Source organism: Ceratotherium simum, chromosome 22 (genome assembly GCF_057802395.1).
Source record: "Ceratotherium simum simum isolate JZ-2026a chromosome 22, ASM5780239v1, whole genome shotgun sequence".
NCBI classification, from domain to species: Eukaryota; Metazoa; Chordata; class Mammalia; order Perissodactyla; family Rhinocerotidae; genus Ceratotherium; species Ceratotherium simum.
The window spans coordinates 6,794,308-6,811,207 of record NC_141921.1 but is presented as its reverse complement, the minus strand read 5'-3'; the positions used below and the strand labels follow the sequence as shown (position 1 = coordinate 6,811,207).

Here is a 16,900-nt window from a genome sequence, read left to right as displayed (position 1 = left end):
AGAATAGGAGGCATAAATTGAATTTGATTCACAGGATCCTCCTCTAGATTTCTTTGAAAATACGGTCAAACTGTAGCTCAGAACTTCCGCAATCCACAATTCAATAAACATGTGCCACATAACAACGTTTCAGTCAATGACAGACCACACATACAACGGTGGTCCCATAAGATTAGCACCATATAGCCTAGGTGTGTAGTAGGCTGTACCATCTAGGTTTGTGTAAGTTCACTCTATGATGTTCACCCAATGACAAAATCACCTAACACCACATTTCTCAGAACATATCCCCTTCGTTAAGTGACACATGACTATACTTGGAAAAACCTCACCAGATTTTCCCATTCCAAACCCCAGGGTCACTCCTCAGCCTAGGTTAACAGTCCTATTCTCTTTTTCCTTGTTACTGGCTCACTAGAGCAGGCCTGCTATCCCATCTTCATGTTTCCACAAAGCACTCCCTTTTCGGGGGGCATTTTGCCCCCCACCCTCTGCTTCCAGCCTGGCTATAGACTGATAATCTCTCCACTTCTTCCTCAGACAGAAAGCACTCAGACCCTGTCTGTTTAAAGGTTTTATATCTATTAACTTTGGAGAAAACAGGAAAGGAATAACAAAACCTTTCTGAGAAGCTATCAAAAAACTTGGTGGACTTCTCATCTTTTTAATTATGCTAAAGAACCCTACCACCCTATATTTCTTCTTCTGGGTAGGGCCCAGGAGATGCAATCAAACCAGAACATTGGTGAGCTGTTTGCATAATAAGGTACTCCAGGCTTGATTGCCTCTAGTCCAAACATGAGCTATTGGATAGATCCAAGCCCAATCACATTTTTCTTGATATGGAAAAAAGGAGATCACCTTTAGAAAAAGTCTCCTAATTAGGCATTTCCAAACTGTCTTCCAAAGAACAAGATACTCCACGAAAAATGTTTCCTGGTCAAAGACTCATAGACTAATGCTCTCTTGGAAGGTCACAACAACATTAATAAATTATTGGCCTTGAGAAGCCATGTGATAATGAAACCAGTTTAATTTTGTTTAATCCAAACATTTCTCAAACAAATCTGAACATGGGAAGACCGTCTTTTCTTAATAGCTTTCAACGTTCTGCTGAAGTTCCACAGGAAACAGAAGACACGTCCGTTGGTCTCTTCCCTCTTACCATTACACAATTCATTGCCAATCTCCAAGTAGTACTCCCTGTTTCTCAGGTGTATCAAGCAGCACAACAAAACCAACAACATGGCTGGCTGCCCTGGATTCAACACCTACTGAGCACTGGTTATGCACAAAGCACTCTGCTAGCTTTCGTGGGAAATGCAAAGACGAGGAGTCAGTTCTTGCTCTTCCCTTGCGAAGTTCGGCTCTTGGCCATTTGCTTCTGTATCTTAAAAGGAACTTGGACTCAAAAAGCATTGCCTACTGGATTCATTTTCAGTCCTAGGCTTCACTTAGATCCTTTCCTCCATGAATATTCCAAGTGGAATAGCTTTGAATATGACAGACCTGTGCTCAGAATCCAGCTGTTACTAATTGTGTGACCTCCACCATCACAATTTTTAAAATAAATTAAAATTATAAACTAAAATTTACAATTTGTAAATTAAGAGCCATCATAATTTTTAAATTAAGAAACTAAACCTAAAAGAACCTTACAGTTTTCTTTGGTGTCTTGGAGGGGGTCTGTAGGGATGACGTCGTGGAAGAACAGAGGTTCCTGGACACACTACTGGGTGTTCTCCTTGGAAGGGGTGGTGTGGAAGCCTCTTCCTCCTCACTGCTAGAGTCTGAAATCTCTGCTGCTGGCAGAAACTCTTCATCGTCTTGGTCACTTTTACTATTACCTAAAAACCTGAATGGTGGATTAGAGGTATTGCAGAGTCTTTCCTGCGACCAAGCAGTAAGGATGTGCCCAACTCCTGGGGCCCCTGTTATTGAGATGCTCTGCTAGGGGCTTTATTTATATTATCTCATTAAATCCCTCAGCAACTTTGTGACTTGTATATTATTATTCCCATTTTACAGATGAGGAAACTGAGGCTTAGATAGGTTAAATAACCTACCCAAGGTTACACGGATAGTAAATGAAAAAGCTGAGGTGCAAATTCAAGTCTATCAGAATCAAACTTCATGCTCTTAGGCACCCCACTACAGTCTTGCTGGGTGTGATGCTTATGGGGACCTGGGAGCCACCTAAGCCCAGGTGGGTATTTCTTGCCCCTTTCAAACTGTGACATTTATGTGAAATTAATATAATTCCAGACATACCAGGTAAAAGGTGAATTTCAATGGATTAGCAAATAACAAATGAGAAATATAAGATGCTTTAAGAAATTAGATTATGGATCTCAGAGATGGCAGTGACAGGCGTTTTTCCACCTGCCAAGGAGCAGTCTTACCAAAGTTGCTGCCTAATCCGATTCAAAGTCAAGAGGGAACTCTTCCTGTGGGTACGACGGGGAGTAGAGGCAGCTTCATCCTGAGCTTCCGGTTCTTTGGCCTCCCTGCAGGATAACAGCAAAGTTACAGGCAGCAGTTGGGGGCTCTAGGGATCAGGCACTAGAAGACAGTCAGGTGGCCTGACGGGCGCCTGTTCTTTTCACAGCTACTTTGGAAGGAGCTAATCACATTTTGCTAAAAAGTTTATATTGACTCAAAGCCAGAGATCAAAGTTTGCCTAAAGCTTATAATTTAAATCAGATTTCCCACCTCCCCAACTAGAGAGCAGAATATACTGATCCCAGGCAGCGTTTCTTGTCCTTTTTTGTTTCTGACCCATCTATGAGTTTACTGTCCGCTCAGGCTCAAGGTTAGCAGAAATGCAGCTATATATTCAATACAAAGTATGTATCAAGCAGATCTGTTACGGGCCAGGTGCTGGAGTTTCTGAGCAGGAAGCATCGAAATGTGTAATTTCTGGCTTGTCACATTATTTGTGCAGCCCATTATTTACAAACATTATCTAGCGTCAAACTGCAAAGTTTGTTCTAGATGCATTATCTTCTTGTACTATATGTATTTGAAAACGGCTTCCAGTGAAAAAAAAAAATCTAAGAAAATGACTGTTAAAATGTGGCAAAGAGCTGCAGCAAGCAATGAAATCCAGGACTGTAAAGCAATTCAGGTGTGGGAAATTATCTTCTAGAACAGAGATGCCTAACAGACAGCTGCGTATATCAGAAACCATCCAAAGAGCATTTCAAAAATGCAGGTTCCTAGGCCCAACACTTAGCGATTGATTCACTATGTCTGTGAAGAGTGTCAGAAATATGTATTCTGGAAAAGCTCCTAGTGATTGCTGACACACATTTGTGACCCACTGCTCTAACTTTATCAACTGTGACCCACACATTTCACACCATGTGAAGGATCTCAATTTCTTCTGTGGGAGGCAGGGTAATGTCCCTGGTCACCTCTTTTTGACGATTTCTGGTTTCAGAATCACAGAAGGCACCACCGAGGAGCTCTGTCCCCCCCTGATAGGGGTAAGTCTTCTTCCCTCACTAATCACTGTGGTTTTCAAAGCTGGGACTCGGGTTCTCAGGGTCATGTGGCGTTCAGGTGAAGCTTTCTTGTTATCCTTGGCACAAGAGCGTCGTTGAATCTCTGTAGTTTTCTCTGGGGCTTTCAGAGCTGGAGACTGGGTCTGAAGTCCATCAGGCTGAGACCTCTTAAAAGGTGAGGTGATTTCAGAGAAGGCCACTTTCCGTTTAGTTCTTTTGGGAGAATCCAGCGAGGCCCGTGAAGTCTGCTGGGAAATCCTAGTGTTAGGTGTCCTAGGGGAACCTAAGCCCAAGAGAAATCACCATAGACAATGTGTGAATTTTATAACTGGCACTACACACATCCCCAGTCTCTTTATAAATAAATTCATTCACTGAAGTTATACAAAGACATGAGTCACACATATTTTGAATTATTCCATGCTTTCTTTCCCCAGGCCAGGTAGCTCTTATTATTTTTAGTCTCTCTCCTAAATTCCATGGGTGAGTTTCCTTGTTAGAACCATAAGTCAACTCTTAAGTCAGATTTTGCTGATAAATGTTCAGCAATCCAATTTCCCTGAAGTAATCTACCAGAACAGTGGTTCTCAACCAGGGGTGATACTGCACCCCTCAGCCCCTAGTCAATAGCTTTTGAAAAAATCTATACCAGTGGCTCTGTTGCGTAATACCAAGGCCTAGATTTTTCTTAACCCAGATTGTATCTACCAATAGAGAAAAGATGGATTGCCGGAGGCAGTCACCTGGGTTCTGTGAATACACAGAACCACGTTTGGATTTGCTCCTCTCTCACCGTGACCAAAGGCACCAAGAATCCCAGCCATTCATTCATAGATATCAACTGAGCTGTTAAAATGGAAAGATCCGTGCAGGTGCTAGGAGGAAACAAAGCTGAATGAGGCTTCATCCTGGTCCCCATGCACAAGACATCTAGTCTAACACGGGAGATGATACATGTGAATGTTTATAATGTGAAGGAAAATAATTGTCCTCAAGCACCTAAGTGCTTATAACTATGGCTTCTGAGATAGACCTTGAAAGAAAGGCAACATTTCAACAGAGTTGAAAAGGGAAGGACAGGGATACGTGATGACAATAAATGAGATGAATGTGAGCTAAGAAACGAGGCAGGGAAGCACTGGGCACAGAGGAGTTCACTTCAGTCACAGCATGTGGTATGTGGGGAAGAGCTGCAGATAAGGCCAGAAGAATCATCTAGTACCTGTGTGCTAAATATAAGGGTAACTCATGTCTAGATTAACATAAAAATGCCCCAATGTCCCAGTCTTCTTCATACCTCATTTTTCTATCTTTCTGTCAAAAACAATCCACCCAAAATATTTTCATTATATCCTCCCTTCTCTAATTATGTCACTGTGTCAAGTCCAAATTTCTTACCCTAACTTTCAAGGTCCTCCAAAATCAACAGTCAAAAAATATTGCAATTATTTCTAAATGGCGATATTACAAATTACTTCTTTAGTAATCTTTCTGCATTTCCCAAATGTTTTATACATCTATTTTCAGCTCCTAAATACACACGGTACTAAGGAGTTATGAAGAATACAAATAACTTACACCCAACAAGCTTGGCACATACACAAAAATTCAAAAGGACTAATGACACATAACAGGATGAGGATGAGCTCTTAGAACAGCCGCAGAGTGGCTTTCAAATACATTATAAGCGAAAAAAGTAAGATGGAAAAGAACATATCCAGTATGCTACCCTACTGGGTAAGAAAGAATGGGAAATAAAATTATACGCATGTTTGCGTCTATGTATGTGAGTGTGTGCATTTATATATATATCTGCTGATCTTTGCAAAAAAAAACACAGGAAAAATAAACCAGAAACTAATAAAATTGACTATCTACAAAAGATGTGGTAGAAACAGGGTGCAGGGTAAGGAAAGGATGGGGCTTCTGCGAGCACACTTGTTTTAAATAATTTCGACTCTTTAACTATGTTAATGTTTCACATGTCTGAAAAATTAAATCAAAGATGGGAAAAGCCCTAAAATTAAAGAGAAATAAAAGAACCTAACTGTATATCACCAATAATATAACCATCAAAAGAAAAAATTTAATCAAAGGAACTTGACTCTCTTAGTAGAATATATTCTAAAGGCATAAAGATCTGCAAATAAAGTTTGAACTTGACTGGTAAGTTTACTGCTGGTAGTAGTATTGGTAGAGCAATTGTGAAACTATTTTGTGTATCAGGAATTGCTTGTGGGAACCAGGGCTCTTCTTCCTGGAGAAGGGAGATACAATTATGGAATATGGGAAGGAGGAGAACCCTGTGGTATAGATTAGAAGAATCAGTATGAATTCAAGAGTTTTAAAACATATATATTTCTTAGCTCTTGCACTAGGGATCTAAAAGCAATGTCACCTTAGTAGCAGAGCTCTTGAAGAAATAGCTGATTACAGGGCTCAACATCACTAATCATTAGGGAAATGCGAAATGACATACCATCTCACACGCATTAGGATGGCTCTACTATCCAAAACAGAAAATAACAACTGTTGGTGAGAATGTCAAGAAACTGGAACCCTTGTATACTGTTGGTGGGAATGTAAAATGGTGCAGCTGCTATGGAAAACAGTATGGTGGTTCCTCAAAAATTAAAAATGGAATTATCATAAGATCCAGCAATCTCACTTCTGGGTATATACCCAAAATGAAAGCAGGGACTCGAGCAGATATTTGTGCTCCCTATTCATAGCAGCATTAGTCACAATAGTCGAAAGGTAGAAGAAACCGAAGTGTCCATTCACAGATGAATGGATAAACAAAATGTGGTATATAGATACAATGGACTACTATTCAACCTTAAAAAGACAGAAAATTTTGACACATAATACATAGATGAACCTTGAGAACGTTATGCTAACTTAAATAAACTAGTCAGAAAAGACAAATACTGTATGATTCCACTTATATGGGGTATCTAGAGTGGTCAAATTCAGAGCCAGAAAGTAGAATCATGGTTGCAAGAAGATGGGGGAGGGGAGAATGGGGATTTATTGTTTAATGGTTGGAAGATGATGGTGATGGTTGTGTAACAATGTGAATACACTTAATGCCACTAAACTGTATACTTAAAAAAGATTAACATGGTAAATTTTATGTTTTATATATTTCAGTATGTGTCCAATCAGTACCTGACCCACTGCTGCACTAACTCAATACTGTAGCATGAATTAATATCTTATTAATATCATATTCCTTTAGCCTCACTATTGTTCACTGTGGCCCATTCCACACTTACTGCCGAGCTCCAGCCTCTTCCTTGCCCTTGGGGTGACAGGATGGGTAGGCGTTGGGCGAGATTTGGAGGTGGAGTGCCTCGATTCAATCCTTTTGACCGCATGCTCTGCTGTGGTCCAAGAAGGGCTTTCTATGCTCTTAGTCTTGGCTTCCACAGGCTTCTGGCATCTAGGGCTGCCTTCTTGTAGCTTTTCGAATTCTGCAAATAGTTCTGGGGATAGTGGTCTGAACTTTTTCTCATTCCAAGATAGTTTCACAAAGAGTGTCTTCTCATTTTTCAGATCCGTAGGTATCACTGCATCTGGGGCTAAAGCTACTACCTGAATGTAAGAAGTATAGTGAATAGGAGGAAATGGAGACCAAAAGAGCCAAAGAATGCTCCACAAGAGCTATGATTAAAAAGCATTTAAATCTGCACCCTTACCTGGATCGTTACTTTTCCAAACTAAAGAGGCACAGACATGGCAGAGCATATTTCCAGACTCTTCCTCACTGATATCCATACCCCACATTGCTTTATTTTCTGGGCCATTCTATTCACCCAGATGTGCCAAATTTCCCCACAAAAACTTCTCTAAGCATGCTCCCCTCCTCAGTAGTCTATAATGGCTCCCCACTATAGCAAAATCAGATTACTTAAACTAATTTTCAATGCCTTCTAAAATCTGGCCCCACTTTACCTCCTGAGTGCTCCATACTCTTCGAAATGGCCTTCCATCACTAGTGGAGCTTGGCTTGTCACAGTTCTGCTCATTCCCACCATTGTGCTCCTGCCTAAACACCCACATCCCTCTCTGCCTTTCCAAATCTACTCATCTTCCTACTTCAACTTCTATATCTGCCTTTCACTCCTTCACTCATTGAACTCAGAGATAAATTATTTTGTGGCATGTGTTATGCTGGGCCCACAAATTGGAAAAATCTGATGACAGTCGTGCCAGACCAAAGTCTCTCTGCACTACCATCATGCCAACCACCTAATCACAATGCAACCACACTTCACATCAGGATCTAATCCCCTTTTGGAGGGCCTCAAGGAGCTTGAGAAATAACTCATATCTTAGTCTCCAAACCAATGTCTCAATTTATCCACAACTCATTGGAAACTGATTTATCATAAAAATCCCATAACACAAATTTACCAACTCACACTCTTTGTACTGATTTAGTCAAGGTGAAATCCTCATTTAAGCAAGCGTATTCAGCCTCACAATGCTTTATGCCTGCCATAATCATAGCTAAATATAATTTCCCAATGAGATACATTTGCTAATTCCTGCTCATCCCTCAGGTCACAAGCTAAATGTCACTTCCTCCAGGAGGCTCCTCACACCTGGTAAGTGTTCCCAATAGATATATGCGACGTGAAGCAGACAAGCAAGCAGAGAAGATGACAAACAGGGAAAATTCATTTCTGTGGGGTAAATAGAGCCAGTGATATCTTTAAGGCCATGCAGTTTAGGAGGCAGCCAGAAATAAGCTTCAAGATAGAACTGAGGATCACGGCATCACCTACCTGCACAGGGCCAATGATGGTCTCGGCATTAATGTTGCTGTCACAGGCAGGATAATCGTACCAGAATATCTCCTGGGCAGCAGGCTTCCGGCCCAGCAAATGCTGTTTACAGACAGGGACTTCACAGAATCGGATAAACCACTGTACTCGAGCACGTTTCCTGGAATAAGGTTCAGAACCTAGGAGGGATAGGTGGGAAAGGTAAGGTTAAGACAATCAGAAAACATTTTATTAAGCACTTCTGATGCACCAGACACTGTGTTGAGCACTTGCTAATACTTGATTAACATATTATCCTTAATCTCACAACAACCCTACAAGGTAGGTACTATGGCTATCTCCCTTCTACATGCTAAGTAATCAAGTTTCAGGGACCTTAAGCAATTTGTCAAAGGTCATAGGACCAATCAGCAGCGATCTGACTCCACCCCGCACCCACGTTCTTTTCACTTTGATCCACTTTCTATTGGTGCTATCAGTCATCAAAGAAACCACAAAAGGTAGTTCTAAATTGTACAATTCTACAAAAGAGCAGCAATTCTGATCACAGGCACTGAACAAAACTCGCAAAACAGTGATTGTAAAGAAGCCATCAAACAACAGAAAAACAAAAATCCCAGCAAGAATCAGAGCATCGGCCACTGAGATGACGCCTGGCAAACATATGCTTGCAATCTTTAGCTTTATCATGATAATACATCACTAATATCATCCATACCAGCATGAGCTCCACGTGAAAGGACATACACTCATTAGTGCCATCATCACCATCGCCTCTCTCTTCGTTAGCTCTCTTCAGAGAAAGATTGAAGCTACCCACTGGAGCACTACACAAGGATTCTAAAATCTGTACACAAAGACCCAGGCATGAGGATTCTAAAATCTGTATACAAAGCCCTTTTGGGCTTTCTGATACAAAAGCCCATACTGCTGATGAGCTCCCCCTAGTGAATGTTGGTTTGATGAAGTTTTCCTCCGTCCTGGTCAAAGATCCTTCCTTTCTTTGTGATGTAAAACATCTTTATCCACTCACTCTATCAGTTCCTTTTTTCAGGCATACAAACTGCCCCAGGACTACCTACCATGTCATTCTGCTTCTAGCTCTTGGAAGAGGCAGTTTTGTGTTGTTTCAAATTGCTATCTTTCTTCTTAATCCTCCTTTTAGAGCTCTGCCCCATTCCCACCTTTCTGTACTCTGCTCTATGTTGCAGAGGGTTAAAAGCTCAGAAAATCAGTGAGGCTGTGAGTGCGGGCTTGTAGGCTCTGGTTAACACTGCCTTCCCTTTTGCTCCTCCAGTCTTAGGGCCGTAGTGGCTTTCTGCACTTACTGATCTCTAGGAAACACCACCTTTTGTTCCTCCAGCCTTTTCAACATTTATACACAAGTCCCTCTGGGTAAAACACATAAAGTGTTTTTGTTTTCCTGACTGAACATCAACCGATACACCTCCCCAATCCAACTTAACTCCTCCCTCATTAAGAAGTTGCATTTGCAAAATTCATTACTAATTTCCTCATGCCAAAATTCAAGGATACATCTCTATTAGAGTGCAAATCACCTATTTTTTCTCCCCTCTTCTTCCTGAATCATCCTTTCTCTCTATTCCAAAAATCTTGCCTTAATAACCATTCTTATCTACTGCTAAAAATAATGGAAAAGCTAAATTCTTGAGCCCCCTGACCCCATTTTTACCCAATACTGCTCTAGTGAGTAAAGTTCACTAGATGGAAGAGGGTACAGCTAGCACTTAAGTCACCCCACCCCAGAATCCAGGGTTCACACCCGATATGCTGCTGTGAACAGAAGAATCGGCAACCACCTCTCTTCCCTACCACCTAGCACTTCCCAATCATTCATGACAAGAAATGGTTTTCATTCTAGCCCCAAACTCACCATCTTCAAACAACTCAACCAATTTAGCAACATATGGATTTTCATCATCATCCCCTTCAATCAACACGAACTGTCCAACTTGGAAGTGAATCTCAGTTGAACAACCTTCTATTTTCACACTCATTTCTCTAGGAAATAACAGAGAAATATGTTAGGAAATCACTTAGTGGGGGACCAATCTCTATAGAACCTCTGGGCACAGAGAAAAGTGCTCTGCAACTGGAAAATCCCCTAAATAGTTTCTCTCTGCTGACCAACACTACTGGGAAACCAGTTCACCCAGTTATATGCAAGAGTAGATGAAATGGATTGAATGAATTGCTTTAGCATGAATAATTAATCCAGAGGACTTAATATGAACCCTAACTTCTCTCAATTATTGACAAAGACCAACAAAGTCTTTCCCAAGGCATGAAGGCTGCCGAATAACAGTATCAAATTGTTCAGAGATCTCTAGGGCTGGGAAGGACATAATAAGACCATCTAATCCTACCCCGTTATGCAGAATCACACAGAACCCACCTCAAACAGATATGACATTATCATACTTAATAAATTTTATTAACCTGACATAATTTCTTCCTCTATCACTAACTGCTATATTTATGCTACCATCTTCTTGTATTACAAAAAACCTCTCCTTACAATCAATTCATATTCACTGTCCCTCAATCCTCAACCTATAGTAACTAGAACAGAGTAGATACAAGTTATTAACAGTTTAGCTTGGAGAAGCTATATTTCCAGGACAATCAAAAGACTCCATCACTCACTTGTAGGTTTGGTACTGTAGTTTTCGATCCAGCAACGGCCTGCCAACCCATGAATAGGTTTGTCTGGTCTTCAGCCTTGTAGAGTAGTACGCCATGGCTCCTGTGTAAAAGTCACTAATTCTAAATTAACATGACAACACTCTGATGGATTCTGGACACAGTCCCTGCGTTCAACGAGTTCAGCCTTCTTTTCTGCCCCTGCTACACTCCCACACATTTTAAAGTTAGAAAATATTTTCTTTAAGGAAAAAGTCAAGCTCTATGAAGATCAAACAAAGGCAATTTAGTATTATTTGTGTACTAAGCCTTAACTCTTCCTATCTAGGGAAATAAGAGGGTCAGTATGTAAGAAAAGAAACTATAAAGGTTCATAAGTACTTTAGAAGTACCTACTAGGTACATGGCACGATGAAAGGTATGAAACATCTAACAACTTGAAACTAAAAGATACAGTGGTGATACAATGGTTGGTAAGTGTCTTCATAACACTTCAAATCTAGATAGGGATAAAATATAAATGCACTAAAGGACAACTAATAGTGTGAAGAGCTAAGAGAAAGAGCCGGAGAGACTACTGCAAGTTAGAGGACTGGTCTTGTGGCTGTTCAGGGAGGAAGGGCTTCCTACAGGGGTTTCCTGAACTGAATATTGAATAATGAATAGCTATCGATAAGAAGAAATGAAATGAGTGATTCCAAGGGATGGAAGCAAAATATGCAACAGGCATTTGAGGGAATGGCAATGGGTTTTATCAATTATATCATATCATTTTACTTACACTAAAGAGAAAAAAACAGTGTCACTAATCTGTACTGCTCTGGCAGTGGGGTGAGGTATTTTTCTTCGCAGCTGACAGGTCCTAAATATAAGTATTGTGAATAGCTGAAAAGAAATGTTTGTATTAAAGCACATGGGAAGAAAAGAGATTTTTACTGACAAAAACAGAAATGTGAATGAAAAATCCAAACATATCTGACAATCCTCTTTATAATTTGGAAACCGCAATCGACTAGTTCTAACAATAATGCCAATCCATTATCTTAAGTTTAAGTAATTAAGAAAATAAACCTGGGGGCCGGCCCAGTGGCATAGTGGTTAAGTTTGCATGTTCTGCTTCTGCGCCCAGGGGTTCACAGATTCAGATCCTGGGCGCGGACCCACTCACCACTCATCAAGCCATGCTGAGGCAGTGTCCCATATAGAAGAGCTACAACTCTACAACTATGATACACAACTATGTACTGGGGCTTTGGGGAGAAAAAAAAAAGAGGAAGATTGGCAACAGATGTTAGCACAGGGACAATCTTCCTAAAAAAGAAAAATTTTTTAAAAAATAAAATAAATCTTCCCTTTAAATTCAATGCTTTTCCTATGGAGCTAAAATGTGATGAAACTAGGATAAAATTTTTTTTTTAAATCCAGTCTGACGGAACTACTCTGAATTACTGATAGAGGGACCAATAATTTAAGTCTATGCTGAAAACAACAGAGTTAGAATTGTACATTAACATCCTGAGTAAACAAGCTGGCTTCCTAAAGTTCAGTGGCATTACGTTCTACATTCTACTTGGGAACATTTTTTTTTTATTTTTTTTTTTTTAAAGATTTTATTTATTCATTTTTTCCCCCCAAAGCCCCAGTAGATAGTTGTATGTCGTAGGTTCACATCCTTCTAGTTGCTGTACGCGGGACTCGGCCTCGGGTTGGACGGAGATGTGGTGCCTCGGGGCGCACCCGGGATCCGAACCCGGGCTGCCAGCATCAGAGCGCGCGCACTTAACCGCTAAGCCACGGAGCCGGCCCATACTTGGGAACATTTTGACCCATAAAATTTTCTGCTTTTAAAAAAGGTATTTTTTAGTATGCTTTGTGGAAACTAATTAGCAAAAAGAAGAGAAGATATTGAGCCACTAGTAAATATACAGCTTAGAAATGATGCCTGAATGATTCCTATTAAGAATATTAAGAGGAGGGTCGGCCCGGTGGCACAAGCAGTTAAGTGCGCGCGCTCCGCTGCGGTGACCTGGGGTTCACCGGTTCGGATCCCAGGCGCGTACCAACGCGCTGCTTGGCAAGCCATGCTGTGGCGGCGTCCCATATAAAGTGGAGGAAGATGGGCACGGATGTTAGCCCAGGGCCAGTCTTCCTCAGTAAAAAAAAAAAAAGAAAAAAGGAGGATTGGCAGATGTTAGCTCAGGGCCCATCTTCCTCACACACACAAAAAAAGAATATTAAGAGTATAATTCACAACATAGTACTATTAAAATCAATCTAAAATGAACTTGTATTCATAATATCCAATAATCTTTTGGTAAAAATTAGTATAAGTGTTTGAATCTCAATAAATGTTCAAGGAAATATATAACACACTAACTTACCTTCAATATGTGTTCCTTATAATGGATGATGTAACACAGAACTGTCCGAAGTAAACTTGAACTTTTCACCTTTCCACAATGAAATCAGGCAAAATAGGCTACTGAGACACAGACCAAAGATGCAAGTAAATTGCAGTACTCACACTAAACTCTGTCATTAAAAAAATTGGACTATCCTAGAGTGCTTTGCAGCAAACTGGTAACTCCAGCAAACTTTCTACAATTCCTGAATAATCTAACTGTAGGATAAATGGTCTGATTTGTCACTTTGACTATAATATTTGATCACACTGGCACAATGATCTCATTTTTTCAAACTAAAAATTGGCATACAGAAGGACTGCCTCTGTACGTATAAGGATACATGTATACCTAAGGCATCAAAACCCATGCTCTCAACTCTTTTAAATCCAGACCGTATTTCAGCTTACTAAAGCAGGCATCCTCCTTCAAAAACCAAGCCAAGATAAAATCTAACATTTCTTTTCCAAGAGATCATGAGCTGTGTTCAATGAGACCAGTATATGCTTATATGAGTGCAAGGGTGGGGGATTCACCCTAGGCTGAGCAGGCAGGGGTATTGGGAGGAAGGCCATCTGGGCCTGGACCACTTAACCTGCCTCACCTTGGTGTATCACTCTGCTCCAGACCTGCTTTTCCAAACCTCAAACAGACCAAGGTTGTTAGTGCCCTCAGACTTAGGCAGTTGCTGTTCTCTCTTCCTGCCTATCTTTACAGGGATGGCTCGGATCTCAGCTCCAATGAAACTTCCTCAGAGAGGCCTTCACTGATAGCCAATGAAAGTTACCCTCCCACCCCCTTACACTGCCCCTTAGGGTCATGTTCCATTATACCACCCTATTATCAAAGCAACAACCATTATATTACTTTCTTATTTATTTGCTTCCCACATTAGAATGTTAACTTCCAAAAGAGCAGAGATCTTGGGACCTTGTCTATCTTGTTCATAACTGCATCCCCAGGGCCTGAGACATAATAAGTGAATGAATGAATGAATGAATGAACAGGTTTTAAAAATTATTAGGCCAACACCAAATGTGGTGAGGATATAGAATGGCCAGAATTCTCATACACTGCTGAAGAGCATGTAAATTGGTAAAATTACTTTGGAAAATGGGCAGTATCTACTAAAACTGAACGTATACATATCCTATGACCCACCAATTCCCACAGAATATACCCTACACAAAAACATACATATCATCAAAAACATGAACCAGAATGTTTATAGCAGTACTATACAGCAATGAAACGAAACCAACTACAACTGCATACAACATGGGGAAAAAAATCTCACAAAATAACAATGAGCTAAAGAAATCAGACACCAAAAGCATACACACTATATTGATTCCATTTATATGAAGTTCAAAACCAGGTTAAAGTAACCTATGGTGTTAGAAGTCAGAATAGAAGGTAACCAAGGTGACTAAAAGGGAGCATGGTGGGGAAAAGGGGCGCTTCTGGGGTGAGGTCATGTGGTTTCTTGATCTGGATGCTGGTTACATGGGTATGTTCTCTTTAAGAAAACTCACTGATGATTTATGATTTGTGCACTTTTCTGTATGTATGTTATTTTTCAATAAAAAGTTCAAAAAATTAATCAGGAGTCCTTCTGAAGAGGCAGCATAAGAAAATCATAGTAGATGTCAGGCCTCTTTGGACTGTCACCCCAGTTTCTCACCCTCAATCTACCACCAGCGGAGAGAATCCCCAAGAGGGGTGATGAATGGGGTGGAATGGCGGGCCCGACCAACTACAGGCTCTCTTAGTTACTGATACCAGAAATCTGGAACATACACACCATCCAGTCCAGGGGCCACACCCAAGGAAAACAGATAAGGGAATTGCGGTGAAAATAATGATAGCAGATACTTATTGAGCCAATATGACAGAAGGTGGAGCCAAAATTCATGATATATTTATCTCATTTAATCCTCACAATAATCCTAGAACAGCACTAGTACACACTAAGCGCATAGTAGGTACTCATAATAAATATTTGCTGAATGAAAGGTAGATGCTATCATCACTTCCAGATGATAACTTGTCCCAGTGTTATACAGGACGGCACAGCCTTAATTTAAACCCTGATTCCAATGACTGTGCTCTTAACCACTTCACATTACAGCACCTTGTGTGCAAGTAGATGCTAACATATGACTGAGAGAGCTTGCTTCTGGTGTGCTTATTCAGCAAGTCAGGGTTCCCAGTGACTGAGAGGTCAAATGGGCCTCAATTTCCTTACCCATAATTGGGAATAATAATTGAATCTTCCTTTTATTCAACCAATATTTATTGATCACCAATTGTGCGCCAGGCACTATTCTAGGATTACTGAGGACTAAGCGAGAAAATGCAAAATGGTAAATTCATTCCCCTACTCCCTTAATCCCTTGCATTTATTTGTAAGGGAGAGTGGTTCTATTTTTTCTTACAAATTCGATGAATGTTATGAAACACATACAACTCACACAAAATTTTGCATTCAATTTCAGGAGATTCATAAACCTTCTAAAGTCCACATATTGCCCTCTGTTACAGTTAAAAACTGTTTGCAAAGGGACTTAGTAAAATTATGCTCTCACATCAGAAACCTCCATCGGCATTCACAAGAACCCAATACAGCAGAGAAGAGGGTACCATTTTTATAGACAACTAAAATCGAAAACTGACATATCTACTCATTGCAGTTTCACAGACAGAAGCCCGGGATAAGAATCTCGGATCTCATGCCTCTAAGTCCAGTGCTTTTTCCAACTGTCAAAATAGAAGGACTTTCTATTCTAGGGTTAGACTAGAGGAGGTAGAAGAGATGCTATTAGACTTCTCTCCCGAAAAGGTGGATGAATGAGAGCCCAGCAGTTAAGAACAGCTCATCTGGAAAAAGGAGCCCAGGCCGCAGAGTCACGAAAAGCGACCTCAGCAAGTCTCTCTCTGCGCACTTGCTACAACCGTAAAATGGGGTGATAACTTCTGCTGCTCCGACTTCCCTGTGGTGCTTGCTACACTACAGCTCAAAGAGGAAAAGATGCGAATGCTTCACAAACGCAATGCAGACAGAAGGGATGGTTAAGACCATTACTGAGAGTCTCAGGGCGCTGAGGACAGGAATGTTCACGCTTCTCTGCTGTTGGCTTCCGGCTTCCCCACCGCAAACTCGCAGTCCCTGGAGGAGCGGGAAGCCTTTGAGAAATAGGGATGTGGAAGAGTCGTGCTCCTAATGGGCTTAGAATAGAGCCTGGCATTTAACAGGCGCTTAGTAAATATCTGCTGATTGACTCAATGACTGAGTGAGTCTACAGAGAACAACTTCCTCCGTCCCCGCGGCTCAGGTCGCCGCCCTCCAGCCCGCGGGACACCACACTCACCGGGCCCGGAAGCTTCCTGGAAGTAGGTGCGAACCTTCTGCTTCCCACCGTCTCCGCTTCAAGAGCTCGTGGAGCTGCAGCAACTCTAACCCACCCCAGCTGGGCTCCTCTTACGGCGCCGTGCGCACGCCCGAGCCGTAGCGAGATGCTCGCCAGGGATGGAA

At 41.1% G+C, this 16,900-nt stretch overlaps 1 protein-coding gene across 5 annotated transcripts in view; it reads right to left on the bottom strand.

Moving 5' to 3' along the window:
• The window catches only part of ORC1 (origin recognition complex subunit 1), a 26,954-nt gene extending 10,054 nt beyond the window's left edge, over window positions 1-16,900 (bottom strand). Inside the window, exons 1-10 of one of the 5 annotated variants that reach the window (XM_087445938.1) lie at window positions 16,737-16,900; window positions 13,345-13,445; window positions 11,745-11,848; window positions 10,967-11,066; window positions 10,194-10,321; window positions 8,300-8,478; window positions 6,785-7,103; window positions 3,417-3,789; window positions 2,403-2,507; window positions 1,660-1,855 (exon numbers count right to left, since the gene is read on the bottom strand). In XM_087445938.1, the coding sequence (XP_087302064.1) occupies window positions 1,660-1,855; window positions 2,403-2,507; window positions 3,417-3,789; window positions 6,785-7,103; window positions 8,300-8,478; window positions 10,194-10,321; window positions 10,967-11,061 (1,395 nt within the window). In that variant the 5' untranslated portion in view covers window positions 11,062-11,066; window positions 11,745-11,848; window positions 13,345-13,445; window positions 16,737-16,900. Of the gene's footprint in view, window positions 1-1,659; window positions 1,856-2,402; window positions 2,508-3,416; window positions 3,790-6,784; window positions 7,104-8,299; window positions 8,479-10,193; window positions 10,322-10,966; window positions 11,081-11,744; window positions 11,849-13,344; window positions 13,446-16,736 lie in introns of all 5 variants that reach the window. The other 4 variants (XM_087445937.1, XM_087445936.1, XM_014793772.2 and 1 more) reach the window with 4 other exon arrangements.